The sequence below is a fragment of the Mauremys mutica genome, chromosome 16, assembly GCF_020497125.1.
Source record: "Mauremys mutica isolate MM-2020 ecotype Southern chromosome 16, ASM2049712v1, whole genome shotgun sequence".
NCBI lineage: Eukaryota > Metazoa > Chordata > Testudines > Geoemydidae > Mauremys > Mauremys mutica.
Genome location: NC_059087.1, coordinates 32,779,947 through 32,793,562, shown reverse-complemented (window position 1 = coordinate 32,793,562; position 13,616 = coordinate 32,779,947). Strand labels below are relative to the sequence as shown.

General features: G+C 52.0%; 1 protein-coding gene across 7 annotated transcripts in view; it reads right to left on the bottom strand.

Annotated features, from left to right (window-relative positions):
* SEC14L2 (SEC14 like lipid binding 2) overlaps positions 1-13,616 on the bottom strand; it is a 61,399-nt gene that overhangs the window by 10,495 nt on the left and 37,288 nt on the right. For 5 of the 7 annotated variants that reach the window (XM_044989701.1, XM_044989703.1, XM_044989700.1 and 2 more), the window contains 6 exons: positions 13,036-13,079; positions 12,099-12,158; positions 11,786-11,974; positions 10,949-11,044; positions 7,928-7,988; positions 5,307-5,390 (listed from right to left, as the gene is read on the bottom strand). In XM_044989701.1, coding sequence (XP_044845636.1) covers positions 5,307-5,390; positions 7,928-7,988; positions 10,949-11,044; positions 11,786-11,974; positions 12,099-12,158; positions 13,036-13,047 — 502 coding nt within the window. In that variant the 5' untranslated portion in view covers positions 13,048-13,079. Of the gene's footprint in view, positions 1-5,306; positions 5,391-7,927; positions 7,989-10,948; positions 11,045-11,785; positions 11,975-12,098; positions 12,159-13,035; positions 13,080-13,448; positions 13,515-13,616 lie in introns of all 7 variants that reach the window. The other 2 variants (XM_044989704.1, XM_044989698.1) reach the window with 1 other exon arrangement.

The following is a 13,616-nucleotide window of genomic DNA, read 5'->3' as shown; positions in this document are numbered from 1 at the left end:
GTAGACCAGGCCTAAGGGTGTGGGACTCACCTCTGCGGCACCTCCTGCTAGTCTGTTCCAGGAATTAGCTTGATTTCCAGCCCGGAGCACCTGATCCACTATCGCTTGGCCCCCGTGTCCCTCTCTGGACTCCAGTGCCCTGAGAGCTGGGGTGCTGCCCCCTGGCAGTGACACCTTTCTCTCAGTCTTAGGGTCTCCCTTCCCCAGGGAACCCCACCCTCTATCCCCACCTCACCTCAGTATGTGGCTACTGCCAGTCATTGTCTAGCCCCCGCGCCCTGGGGCAGACTGCAGTATCAGCCACTCATCACTGGCAAGGTTGGGTTTGGACCTGCTGCCTTTGCCTACCCCTGGGCTGCCCTCTGCAACTCCCAGGACCTGTTAGCCCAATGCTAGGCCGCAGCCTGGGGCTTCCTAGGCAGGAACTCCCCAGCTCCCTTGGCCTTTCCCCAGGCCTGCTCCACTCTAGGCACTTAGTTAAGCTCCCTGCAGCTAGGCCCTTCTCTCTCTGAATGCAGAGAGAGACTGTTTGGGCTCCTGGCTCTCAGCCTTTTTATACAGGGGCCAGCTGGGCCTCATGGGGCGTGGCCCAGCTGAGCCTACTCTCCCCCAATCAGCCCAGGCTTCTTGCCTCAGCCCCAGCCCCAGCCCTAGCCCTCTCTTGGACTGTTTTAAGCCCCGAAGGGCAGGAGCGGGTAATCCCCCTGCTACAGGGACCCTCTCGACTGTGGGGCTTGTTTCCGATCCTTAGTCCGTTCACGTCTCCGGGCGGAGTTCCTCTGGGCGGCGTCCGCTGGCTCCCTTGACGCCTTCGAGGAGCAGTGGGCGCTGTCCGGGGTTCTCTGCTCGGTGTCCCCATCAGGCTCCCTCCTTATGACCCTTTGACCTCACTCCTGTCCCTGTTCTTTTATTAGTTGTCCCCCGCACTTAGTGGGTTTCCGTGGCCCTGTGGATCCTCCCCTTAGGCTGGGGGGGGGGGATCCGTTAGCATGGGGCGGGCTTCCGCCCGCCCCCTCTCCCGGATAACCCAATAGATACAGGGACCCTCTCGACTGTGGGGCTTGTTTCCGATCCTTAGTCCGTTCACGTCTCCGGGCGGAGTTCCTCTGGGCGGCGTCCGCTGGCTCCCTTGACGCCTTCGAGGAGCAGTGGGCGCTGTCTGGGGTTCTCTGCTTGGTGTCCCTGTCAGGCTCCCTTCTAATGACCCTTTGACCGCACTCCTGTCCCTGTTCTTTTATTAGTTGTCCCCTGCAATTAGTGGGTTTCTGAGGTCCTGTAGATCCTCCCCTTAGGCTGAGGGGGGGATCCGTTAGCATGGGGCGGGCTTCCGCCCGCACTGCTTCCCAGAAACCCAATAGATACAGAGACCCTCTTCTGTGCTGGGATCACAGGGCAGAAGGGAACACAGGTACCTACAGCATGCTGAGCTCCTTGGGGGGAGGGAACAAAACCAGAGGGGTTGAGGGGTGGAACCGATCTGTTAGCGCTTCCAGTCCCTCCCTAGGTCTTTCCACCGCAGCATGCGAGTGCTGAGAGTGGTGATGCCATGGAGCTGGGGTGGCGCAGTTTCTGGCGTGGTGGAGACTGGCTTGGCACATAACAGACCCACTCATTAGCCACCCCCCCTCCCCTTTAGCTGAGACAAGGAGAGGAGGGGTGGAGACAAGAAACGCTCTCTGCTCCGCAGGGATCCTGCCAAGGAGCCGAGTTAACCAAGGGAAATGGAACCAACGTCAGCCTTGTAGTTTGACCATGTCTGGACAGCTGAGCTAAGAAGTGCAGGGAGCTCAGCACAGAGCACACGGGTTAGGAGCCAAAGGGTGAGTCCCTGGCAGCGATCTCCAGTGCCCACGTGCTCCCACAGCTGCTCTCAAGGAGGCATTTCTGTGTCAGTGACACACAGAACACACAGCACTAAAGGCCAGGACAGCGATGGCTGCCAAGCTTGTCCCTGCTCCAGAACAGGCCAGGCCCAAACGTTTGGCTCCACTCTCTGCCTCGTGCCATCACGTTACAGCCCAGGTCCAAAGCCAGCCTGGGCTAGCAGGGATCGAACACCATCCCCATGGCCAATGGCTGGAGCGAGCTGGCGGTTGTCAGCCCAGCCCCGCGTGACACAGATGTGCGTATAGTCTTGTGACAACGGGGAGGGATCAGAGGCGCTGGCCAAAGTGCCTTATTAGCATAGGATGGTGTTATCCCGACAGCACTTGGCTCTGGCCCTCTGCCACTGCCTGGACCCCAGCCTAACCTAGTCTACCGGTTTAGAGAATAGCACCCATCTCCTCACTGGCTCCCTTGGGGGTAATCTTAGCAGACAGGCCAATGACTGAAGGGGCCATGGAGAGTGACCAGCTGGCTCCCACTGGAGGGGCTCCGCCCTCAGCTCGGAGGAGAGAGGCAGTGAGCTCTTGCGGGGAGGCACTGGAGTGGGACTCAGGAGAGCTGGCTTCAATTCCCAGCTCTTGGGCAAGTCACTGAGTTTCTCTGGCTCTCAGTGCCCCACGCCCCCATGAAATAGGGCTGAGAACGCCCCCCCTTGGGTTTGGCTTGTCTGTTCAGACTGTAAGCTCTGGCCCGGGACCCTGCTGGTCATTATTAAAAAGAGTGAAGCTCGAGGTGCATTGGCCACAGCTGTGGACTCCACTCCCCGTGGCTCTCAAGCCAATGTCACAACATGAAATGCGCTGAGTTTGGGTTGCCACCTCCTTCCCTCCACTGATGCACATGGGGCTCAACTGAATGATGGCTTTTTGCTTCCATTGCTGCCTGTGCAGGAAATGGCATCACCAGTGGCGTGAGCACTGCCAGCCTGGGAACAGGGTTTGTTAGCCCAGTGGCAGCACAGAGTCAGCAGGGGGAGCTGTCACACTGAGTTTTGTTTCAAGAAGAAAGCCAAGAAGTGGAGAAGGAAATACACAGGTCACAATATCAAGGTGCCCCTGGCTCACCTGACTGTTTCCCTTTAATAGCAATGGACTAATGATCTGACATTTCTTTATTCTTTTAACAGAAAAGTTCCAAGTAGGGCTGTCAATTAATCACAGTTAACTCACACGATTAATGCAAAAAAGTGAATGGGGATTAAAAAAACAATTGTGATTAATTGCAGTTTTAATCGCATTGTTAAATAGAATACTAATTGAAATTTATTAAATATTTTTTATGTTTTTCTACATTTTCAAATATATTGATTTAAATTACAACACAGAATTCAAAGTGTACAGTTCTCACTTTATTTTTTTTATTACAAATATTTGCACTGTAAAAATGATAAAAGAAATAGTATTCATCTCATACAAGTACTATAGTGCAATCTCTTTATTGTGAAAGTGCAATTTACAAATGTAGAATTTTTTTGTTACATAACTACTCTAAAAAAAAACCAATGTAAAACTTTAGAGCCTACAAGTCCACTCAGTCCTACTTCTTGTGCAGCCAATCGCTCAGACAAACAAGTTTGTTTACATTTACAAGAGAGAATGCTGCCCGCTTCTTATTTACAATGTCACCTGAAAGTGAGAACAGGCATTCACATGGCACTTTTGTAGCTGGTGTTGCAAGGTAGTTACATGCCCGATATGCTAAACATTCGTATGCCCCTTCATGCTTCGGCCACCATTCTAGAGGACATGCTTCCATGCTGATGACACTCATTAAAAAAATAATGTGTTAATTACATTTGTGACTGAACTCCTTGGGGGAGAATTGTATGTCTCCTGCTCTGTGTTTTACCCGCATTCTGCCATATATTTCATGCTATAGCAGTTTCAGATGATGACATGTTGTTCATTTTAAGAACACTTTCACTGCAGATTTGACAAAACGCAAAGAAGGGACCAATATGAGATTTCTAAAGATAGCTACAGCACGCAATCCAAGGTTTAAGAATCTGAAGTGCCTTCTAAAATCTGAGCGGGACAAAGTGCAGAGCATGCTTTCAGAAGTCTTAAAAGAGCAACACTCTGATGCGGAAAATACAGAACCTGAACCACCAAAAAAGAAAATCAACCTTCTGCTGGTGGCATCTGATTCAGATGATGAAAAGGAACATGTGTCAGTCTGCACTATTTTGGATCATTATCGAGCAGAACCCGTCATCAGCATGGACACGTGGTGGTTGAAGCATGAAGGGAAGATGCATCTTTAGCGCATCTGGCACGTAAATAGCTTGTGATGCCGGCTACAAAAGTGCCATGTGAACGCCTGTTCTCACTTTCAGGTGACATTGTAAACAAGAAGAGGACAGCATTATCTCCTGCAAATATAAACAAACTTGTTTGTCTGAGCGATTGGCTGAACAAGAAGTAGGACTGAGTGGACTTGTAGGCTCTAAAGTTTTACATTGTTTTGTTTTTGAATGCAGTTATTTTTTGTACATAATTCTACATTTGTAAGTTCAACATTCACTACAGTGCTTACATTAGATGAATTGAAAAATACTATTTCTTTTGCTTTTTACAGTGCAAATATTTGTAATAAAAATAAATATAAAGTGAGCACTGTACACTTTGTATTCTGTGTTGTAACTGAAAGCAATATATTTGAAAATGTGGAAAACATCCAAAAATATTTAAATAAATGGTATTCTATTATCACTTAAAAGCATGATTAATCGTGATTAATTGTTTTAATCGCTTGACAGCTCTAGTTCCAAGGGCTTTACAGACTATGTACGTCACTGCACCAGCCTCTGGGGAAGACCACAGTTGCCTGCAGGACAGGCAGTGAAAGGGGGATTGGGGAGATTTAAGCAGACAAGGTGTGGCCCTGAAAACTGAAACTTGGCCAGGAGGGTGGATCAATTTACAAAGAGACCCACAGGCAGTTAAACACCCCAGCTTGGTTTTACATTTCATCTGAAATATGGCACTTCCTACAGCGCGCTGCCCCCTAATGCCACACAGGGGCATTGGCAGCAGCACTGCCACCGTGACACTCACACCCGCCTGAGTCTTCCTGGGAGGTCTCCCATCCAGCTGCTGATCAGACCCAGCCCCGCTGAGCTAGTGAGATGTACAAAGACGCTTAGAATGGGTTCATTTATCCTGCCCAGCATCGTGATCATCACAAGACCCTCCGTGCCCAAATGTAACAACTCTCTGTGAATGGTGGGACTGGAGCATCAATTAGGCAACAGGAAGCAGCAGCCTGGTGATGTCTCTGCACTGAGCAGCGGGGGTTAGACTCAGTCTGGGCAGCAACTTCCCCTTAGAAAAGGGGCTCGGGGACTGGTCATTGGGGGCCCATGGGCTAGGCTGGGAGAGGAGGTGCAAGGCAAGGTTAGAGGGCAAGGTCAAACTCACCTCCCAGGACGACAATCTTCTTACGGGTGTCTTCACTCAGGAAGTGCTTGATGAGGTTGTAGGCCACAGGGAAAAGCTTGGGAGCTGCAAGGATGGTACAGAGAGAACATAGCATCATGGGCAAGAAATCCTTCATACCATCCTCTCACCCTGGCCTTTCACCTCCTGCACCACCCCTGCCAGGGATCTGAAATGCCTTCTTCCTGTCTCTCACCGATCCCTGCCATGGAGCGCCAGTGCTGTGCCAATGTGATAGAGATGGGAGAACAACATACCACATGGCCAACAACATGGTGCATCACCTGGGCTGACTGTGGTATCTCCTACTGGGCCATGGCACAAACAACCATGCTTCCCCAGCTGGATACTAGCTCTGTACCCCAAGTGGCAAAGGTAGAGGGTCTGTCCAGAGCACCCTCCAGACTGGCTGTTCCTGGGGGGCAGAGATGTGCATGCAGCATCTCCTCCAAATGCAAGTCTGCTGTCTCAGCTCACACATGGATATGCATGTGTGTATGTGTGCGTGTGCATGCAACTGCACAGTTGGGCGGGGAGGGGAAGCATACAAGCAGTGGTGAGCTGAAGACGGTTTGCACCAGTTCGCAGGAACCGGTTGCTAAATTTAGAAGCCGGTTTAGAACCGGTTGTTAGGGTTACCATACAGCCAGCAGCTGGACTGCTGCTGGGAGACAAGACACCTCGCTCTGTGCAGCTAGAGCGTCTTTTGCCCCAGCGCTACTTTCCCCCGGTTTGCCCCGCAGCCCCCCCGAATCTCGTCACCCCCAATTCCTCTCCCCACCGAGCCTCGTCACCCCCGGATTCCTCCCCTCCCCACCGAGTCTCGTCTTACCTTGGGCTTCGGCAGGCTGATTGAATCGAACTGCAGCGCTCCTGCCCGAGCTGATTCAATCACTCTGCAGGAGCCCACGGTAAGAGGGGAGGAATTGGGGGTGACGAGGCTCCGGGGGGAGGAATTGGGGGTGACGAGGCTCCGGGGGGAGGAATTGGGGGGCTGTGAGGCAAACCAGGGGAAGGTAGCGCTCGAGCAAAGGACTCTCAGCTCTTCAGCTGCACAGAGCCGAGGTGTCTTGTCTCCCCGCAGCAGCTGCCGCTGCTGCGAGGGGAATCAGACTGCAGCTGGCAGCCTGCGGAGCCCAAGGTAAGACGGGGAGGGGAGGAATCAGAGAGTGATGGGGCTGGGGGGGGAGGAATCGGGGGATGACGAGGCTCGTGGGGGGAGGAATTGGGGGATGACGAGGTTGGGGGGGGGAGAGGGATGGGATCCCAGGGTGGCAGTGAGTTCCCTGTCTGTATGTTCTAAATAATAGCAGCTGTTCCCCTAGCAAAATCCTCTCTACATTTCCTTTCTATTTTTGCCTCATTTTCTCCAGTCTATAGTTCTGTTTTAAAGCCTATATTATCTATTCATGTTAATCTGTCTCTGTTTCAGACAGGGTTAAATATGTAACTTGTTTTACATAGAAAAATAGCTAGAGAGATAATGGTAAGACTATATCGCCCAGAATTCTAAAGAGGCTCTGTCCTTTACACTTTGTGACTAGGAAAAACAAAACTTGTCTTTGAATTTTATTAACCAATGTAATTGCTGTTAACACATCAGGAAGAAAGGCAATGACTTTAAGACCTGTTTGTATAATAATGGAAATACTATAGTTTCTCACTGGCTAACTGTTAAAACATCATTTCTTTTGTTTACAGCCACTGGCAGTAGCGATATAATCCCCTCCCCCACGATGGTGTTCTGTAACATTTGCCATGGCTACTGTCTAAATTCTTGCCAAGCTTTTCATCATATCCACAGAACAGAGATTAAATTAATGTAACTGCTAGCTTCAATTCACACTAGTGCTTGTAAAAACTGCTTCATCAAAGCACTTAGTTCAATTTTGCAATAAATATCAGAATCCAATAGAGACTATTAAATCTGACTTATTGGCTACATACGTATTATATTTGGAGGTGCAGTCAGCTATTATTCAACAGTGAGTTTCGGGGGGTGGCTGTCAGGGGGCAGGGGTGTGGAGGGGGTCAGGGGACAGGGAGCGGGGCGAGTTGGGTAGGTGGTGGGGACCTGGGGGGGTAGTTAGGGTGGGAGGGGGTCTTGGGAGTCAGTGGTCAGGGGACAAGGAGCAGGGGTGGGGTTGATGGATTGCAGGTTCTGAGGGGGGCAGTCGGGGGCAGGACGTGGGGGGGTGTTGGATGGGGAGGACAGCTGTTTTGGGAGGCACAGCCTTCCCTACCTGGCCCCTGATACAATTTTGCAACCCCGATGTGCGGGGCCAGCTTTAGGAAGTGTGGGGCCCGATTTGAACAGTTTTGACAGGGCCCCGGCAGGGATGAACTTAAAAAAAAACCACGTAAAAAAACACGTGGCGCTTACTCACCGGGCGGCGCTCCAAGTCTTCGGCGGCACTTTGGCGGCGGGTCCTTCACTCGCTCTGAGTCTTCGATGGCACTGAAGGACCCGCCGCCGAAGTGCTGCTGAAGACCCAGAGCGAATGAAGGACCTGCCGCCAAAGACCTAGTAGGGAACCGGTTGCTAAGATTTTGGCAGCTCATCACTGCATACAAGCCTTGTCCTGCATTGCGGTTAAACCCACCTTTAATTACAAACAGGCGCTTCAGGGTCTCGGGATAGTTCTCCTCAAACATGGACAGAAGCTGTGAATCCAAAGGAGCTTGTCAGTCAGGGAGACAGAAACCTGCCCCCAGCCAACCCCAGTACCTCATGTCTGGGACCTTGCCTCAGCCCCCACCAGCCAGCCCTGGGCTGTAGTAGCAAGCAGCTGTGTGGGAGGAGACGGAACCAGATTCACATCCCTCCCCAGAGCCAGATCAGACACCTGCACAAAGCTTGCAAAGATTTCAGACCGGAGGCAGCCCTTCCCCGTCTCTTCCTTCCCCTCCAGGTTCTGCACCAAAGGAGAGGTGTTCTGGTTGCTTTAAACCCCAGTGACCCTTTAGTCCCCCAATCTGAATCCCTCCGCCCCCCGCACGCCAGAACAGAGAGGAACAGAAATCAAAGGGCAAAGGCCAGTCATAAATACAAACAAAGGACTGGCAAGCAATTCAAATCCAAGTTCCTCAGGAAAGAGGGGTCAGTCTAGGACAGGCTGTCAGGGAGCCCCCAAATTCAGATCCACAAAAGGGCATTAAAACATAAACCCACTAGCTCTGCTGTCATGGGGGAACAGGGGGAGAAAAGAGGCCAGTGCACCTGTGACTGGCCAGTTGACCCCTCCCTGTCCCCAGCTGGGCTTAAGAGAGGGCACCAGGGCCCTAGAGGGGAGGAGCCTGGGAGAATCGGCCAGTTGGCTGCGATGCAGCAGGTAGAGAGAGCTGTGTGGAACCGCACTGCTAGCGAGAACTGACCAAAGCTCGGGATCCCTGAGGAGTTGAAGGCTCAGGCAGTGGCTCCTTGGCAACTGGGGAAGATTCAGCTTACAGGGCCGCCCGGGGGGGGGGAGGGGGCAAGTGGGGCAATTTGCCCCAGGCCCTGCAGGGCCCCCACGAGAGTTTTTGGGGCCCTTGGAGCAGGGTCCTTCACTCGCTCCAGGGGCCCTGGAAAACTCTCACGGGGCCCGGGCCCCAGGCCCCCGGAGCTTCTTCTGCTCTGGATCTTCAGTGGCAATTCGGCGGCGGGGGGTCCTTCCACTCCAGGACCCCCCGCTGCTGAAGTGCTCTGAAGACCTGTGGCGGGGGGTCCTTCCGCCCCGGGACCCGCTGCCAAAGTGACGGGTCTTCGGCAGCAATTCGACCCCAGGCCCCCTGAATCCTCTGGGCTGCCTGCCAGCTTATCTGGGGAAGTCGAGCCTGGGCTCAAGGCGGTTGGTGTGGGAGGGTGGATCCTGCTGGCAGGGAGGCCTGGGGAGTGGGACACTGGGGAGCTCTCTTGGGGACACCTGATGGGGGCTGTGGAGACTGGCCACTCTCAAGTGGATGGCCTGGAGAGCAGGGCCTTGCATCGGGGTGAAAGGAACTGGGAACAATGTGCTGCTATGGAGTGGGTGGGTGGAGGTGATTCCCTTGGAGTGGGGAATGGAGAAACCATGGTACCTTTATGTTTACTGTGCACACTGGAGAACTGCTTTACGGGAACTACTGCACTGGTCTATGCGAGCAAGCTGTACTCAAAGGTGGGCTTGGTAGCGCACGCTGAGAGATGTTCCTTTCAGGGCTAGACTAAAAGGGAAACTGAGGCTAGGCATGCCTGTTGTGTCACAGCCTGCCCATGAAATGTGCCCTAGGTGGGGTCACCCTATGACATCTGCAGAGAGGAGGAAATTCACCTCTGTGCAGAGGGCTATAGCACCCGTAGAGCTGAAGCCAGACTCATGCAGTGCCCAGGCCCTAAGCAATAGCCCTCTGCATGGGGTGGAATTTGACCCCGAAAGAATAACAGCATTAAAGCCTTTCCATGTTTATTAGAACCCCACAACCATAGGGGAAGGCATATCTCATGATTAATACAGCAATCTCATGATTTTTGAGGCCCCAACATGATTTTTCAGATGGTTGGGGGTTGGCTAGTATTGAAGGATAAAACAGAATCATTCCAAACCAGCTACGCTGGAAGACACCGTCAGCATGGCCAACCCCAAATGGTCAACAAGTCATGAGTGAGATCTCCCAAAATCACGAGATTGGCTTGAAATTCATGAGATTTAAAAAAATAACTTGGAATTATTTGTATTTGCTTTCTGGGTTTCTTTGACCCTTTCGGGTTCACGTTTTTGAGGTTTTTTCCACTGCCATAAGGGCCAGAAACTATTATTTTGATAAATGAGAGCTGAGATTCTCACATATTCCCATGACTCCAGGAGCTGGGGCTTTACAAAAAAACACCAAAGACTACAAGACACACAATAAAACTCTGAGAGTTGGCAACACTGGAAAACTACCAAAACTCCATGGATTTTGTAGGAACAAGAGACGCAACCAAAGTCAGCCTTCAGCACCTCAAATCTAGAAGATCGGAGAGCCAAGGTAAAACATCAAACACTCCACTGAACACATCCAGGAAGCCCTTCTAAAACTATCTAGCACAACCTTCCAATCCAGACACTTGTCCAAGTGCATATATAGTATACCCAAGCTAGTTTGCCCAGGTCCCCAGGGTACATACTGGAGCAGTTGCCAGCTTCACTTATTGCTACTCAAGCTAAATCAAAGCTACATCTGCACATGCTGCACATGCTGCACATGCTGCAATCATACCTCCTGACTGCAGTGCAGCCATATCCTTTTTTCAGCTGGGCTAGTTAACCCGATAACCAAAAGCGAGGCCCTCAGCGCAAACATCTACTGAGGTATCTGTGATCCTGTCACATCCTCAATAAGAGAACACTACCAATGCCAGTGTAATCCATAAAAGTCCAGTTGGATTCCTTCCCAGGAAAGGAACCACCAACCACATCTTTTAGCCGGTAGACACCTGTTAACAAAGAAACAGGGGAAGATCTATTTGCCTCCTTCATAGACCTGAGGACTAATCCTTAAATCACCATGAAGTGGATTTGAGAGGAAAGCATGTGATCTGAGGAAACCCATGCACCAGACCATTCTGCAAGATGGAGAATAAGCAACATGTAAACAGAGACCCCCTCCCCCGACCTCCTCACCTCTCCGTACGCCTCCACGGCTGGCTTCCAGAGATGCTTCAGGCCCAGCCCCTCACAGTCATAGATCATCATGACCATCTCAACCCTCTTCCCCAGCTGCAAGAGAACAGAGCAAGAGGATTCAGACAGACACCATTCCAGCCATCTGCAGGGTAACATCCCAGGGAGAAATAGCCATCTTTAATCAAGACTGTTTTACTATGTGATGGGTTTTCTCCTATTCGCTTCCTGCTTGGGCCCTGGGGCATGGTGCCTTCCTGCATGACCCCTTGGGCTGTCATCCTGGAAGAGTGGTGTATGTAGCTCAGTAGGGGATGCTCTCCTGTCCCAGCGCGGGTCTCAATGCTCCAGCGTGGTGACGGGACACTGCAGGAGATCCTATCCTTCAGGCAGCCATCTGAAATTCCTAAGCTGTTCCAACAGTGCTGGGCTATTAACACCCAAAGTCCTGAGCATATTCCAACACAGGCAGGTAATGTACATTCTGCCTCCCTGAATTCCACCCAGTGTTTCAACTGGACACGGTTTTCTTCTTCACTACCTAATCTGAGATATTCTGCAGTGTTGCTATGTGATGTTAAAGAGCTGCTCTCTTCCATCCCAGAAGTAGCTGCATTTCAGCGGTGGGCAAAGTGGTCTTGGTGCAGAGAGCCTGTAATGCATTTCAATTACTAGGATCCTAGCCAAGTCTGAATGCTGGTTTCTCCTGTGCCCTGCTCTGGCTTAGGACCCTAGACCTCAAGACAGAAAGTCCCTAGCCGCTGCTACAGGCTCCTTTCCTGCCCTGGGCTCCTCAGGCCCAGATGACAATGACTCATGGAGGCAGCGAGGTCTCACCTTCTGGGTCTGCTTGTCACACTCCTGAAGCAGCATTTCGCAGTCACGGTACTTGTTTTTGAGCAGATCTTGTTTGGAGGCTGATAACAGGATGCCTTTGGCATCGAGGGGCCCAATGATCTCATACCAGATGGGGCAGCCATCCCGGTCATATCCACACATCCCCCCAGACATGTACTTCTGAATCACCTGCACAGAAGAGAGACAGGCCTCAGACACCCTCCACTAAGCACAGCCGTTCGCAGGCTGCACTCAGAACAGGTGCAGAAATCCAGCCCCGAGGACAGAAGAGAGAGGGCAAATGGGAACTCACCTCCGGGGGGCACCAGTTGATGATGTTGTCAGCATCCATGTGCTTCCGAACCTCAACGTACTGTTAAAACAAACCAGAGGGGAGCTGTTGAGAGTGGAGGGAAACAGTCTGGGTAGGGTGACCAGATTCCCGATTTTATAGGGACAGTCCCAATTTTTGGGTCTTTTTCTTATATAGGCTCCTATTACTCCCCACCCCCATCCCAGTTTTTAACATTTGCTGTCTGATCACCCTAAGTCTGGGTCACTTTCAAGCAGGGACAGGGACAGGAAATACAGGAATCTGTGTACATCTTCCACCCTCCTCCGATGAACACTGACACTGTGGAACAAAACTCAGCAAGGCGGGGAGCGAGGTATGGATTACACAGCTGCAGCATCAGGAAAGATCCTGCATGTAACTGACAGCTTCTAACCAAAAGGGACTCAGGATTGGAATGGGGGTGGGGACGTGAGGCCTGTGGGGCATCAGTAGAGCTGGGTGTCTGTGGAGAGTACGGCTGGAGCAGCAGGCTGGGTTGAAATGCACCCTCTGCACTGTGCTGGGGACTCAGGGCTGGAATAGCAGGTGGTCACACTCTGTGAGAACAGGACAAGCAGGGGTGTACTGGGGCGAGGGGGTGGGGCAGCAGGAAGTGAGGAAGAGGGGGAAGGAATGTATATCTTGTATAAAATACAATACTTCCAGGGCTTCTGGTGTGAGCTGGACTCTGGAACCAGAGGCTGGGAGTGCCTGCCGTGTGGCTAGGGGGCCTGGACAGGTTTATGAATGGCTACACACATGGGATCATGGGCTTGGATCCTGTTGGAATCAGCATGGGTGTGCAGAGCAGTGGGGAGTGCAGGGGCATAGGGATCGGGGACTGCTTTTGTTCTCTCCCCCGCACCCCCATTTGGGATGTAGAAACCCCAGGGAGGGGGCTGGGAGGCTCTCTTACCTTGCGGATCATGGCCTCGGATTTCTGCAGGTCGAAACATCGAGCTGCAACAGAACGGGGAGGTTATGCTCGTGGCCAGGCCCATTCTGTTATTACCCATCTGAACAGCTTGCCCCAGGGAGTTCCTGCTGGTGAATGATGCCGGCATGGCAGCACTGGGAGCTGGAGCACAGCGCCGGTGAGGTATGGGAGCAGCAGGAAAAATCAGCTCCCGAGTTGTTCCTGGCCCCTCAACCAGAGGGACTGAACTCCTGGGATCAGTCCATGTGATCCATTCAGTCCATGGCTTCTCAACTGAGCTGCCACTACTGGAGTGAATAGCACCAGCTGGGGTGGCAATTTGTTTTATGTGGCTATCTGCCTGCTGCAAACTGGGCTGAGACCCACCAACTCATTGCGCACAAGCCACCTGCCTGCCATCAGATGCTGATGAGTTCCAATCTCCAGCACCACTACCTGGGCTGCATCCAAACCGAGACCTACAAGGAAAATTGTTTCTTCCCATTATCATTCTGCAGTCAGTGATGCCAGCAACACTGGGGCAGCCTCTGGGCTTCCAGGGAGGTGTGCAGAGGTCACTG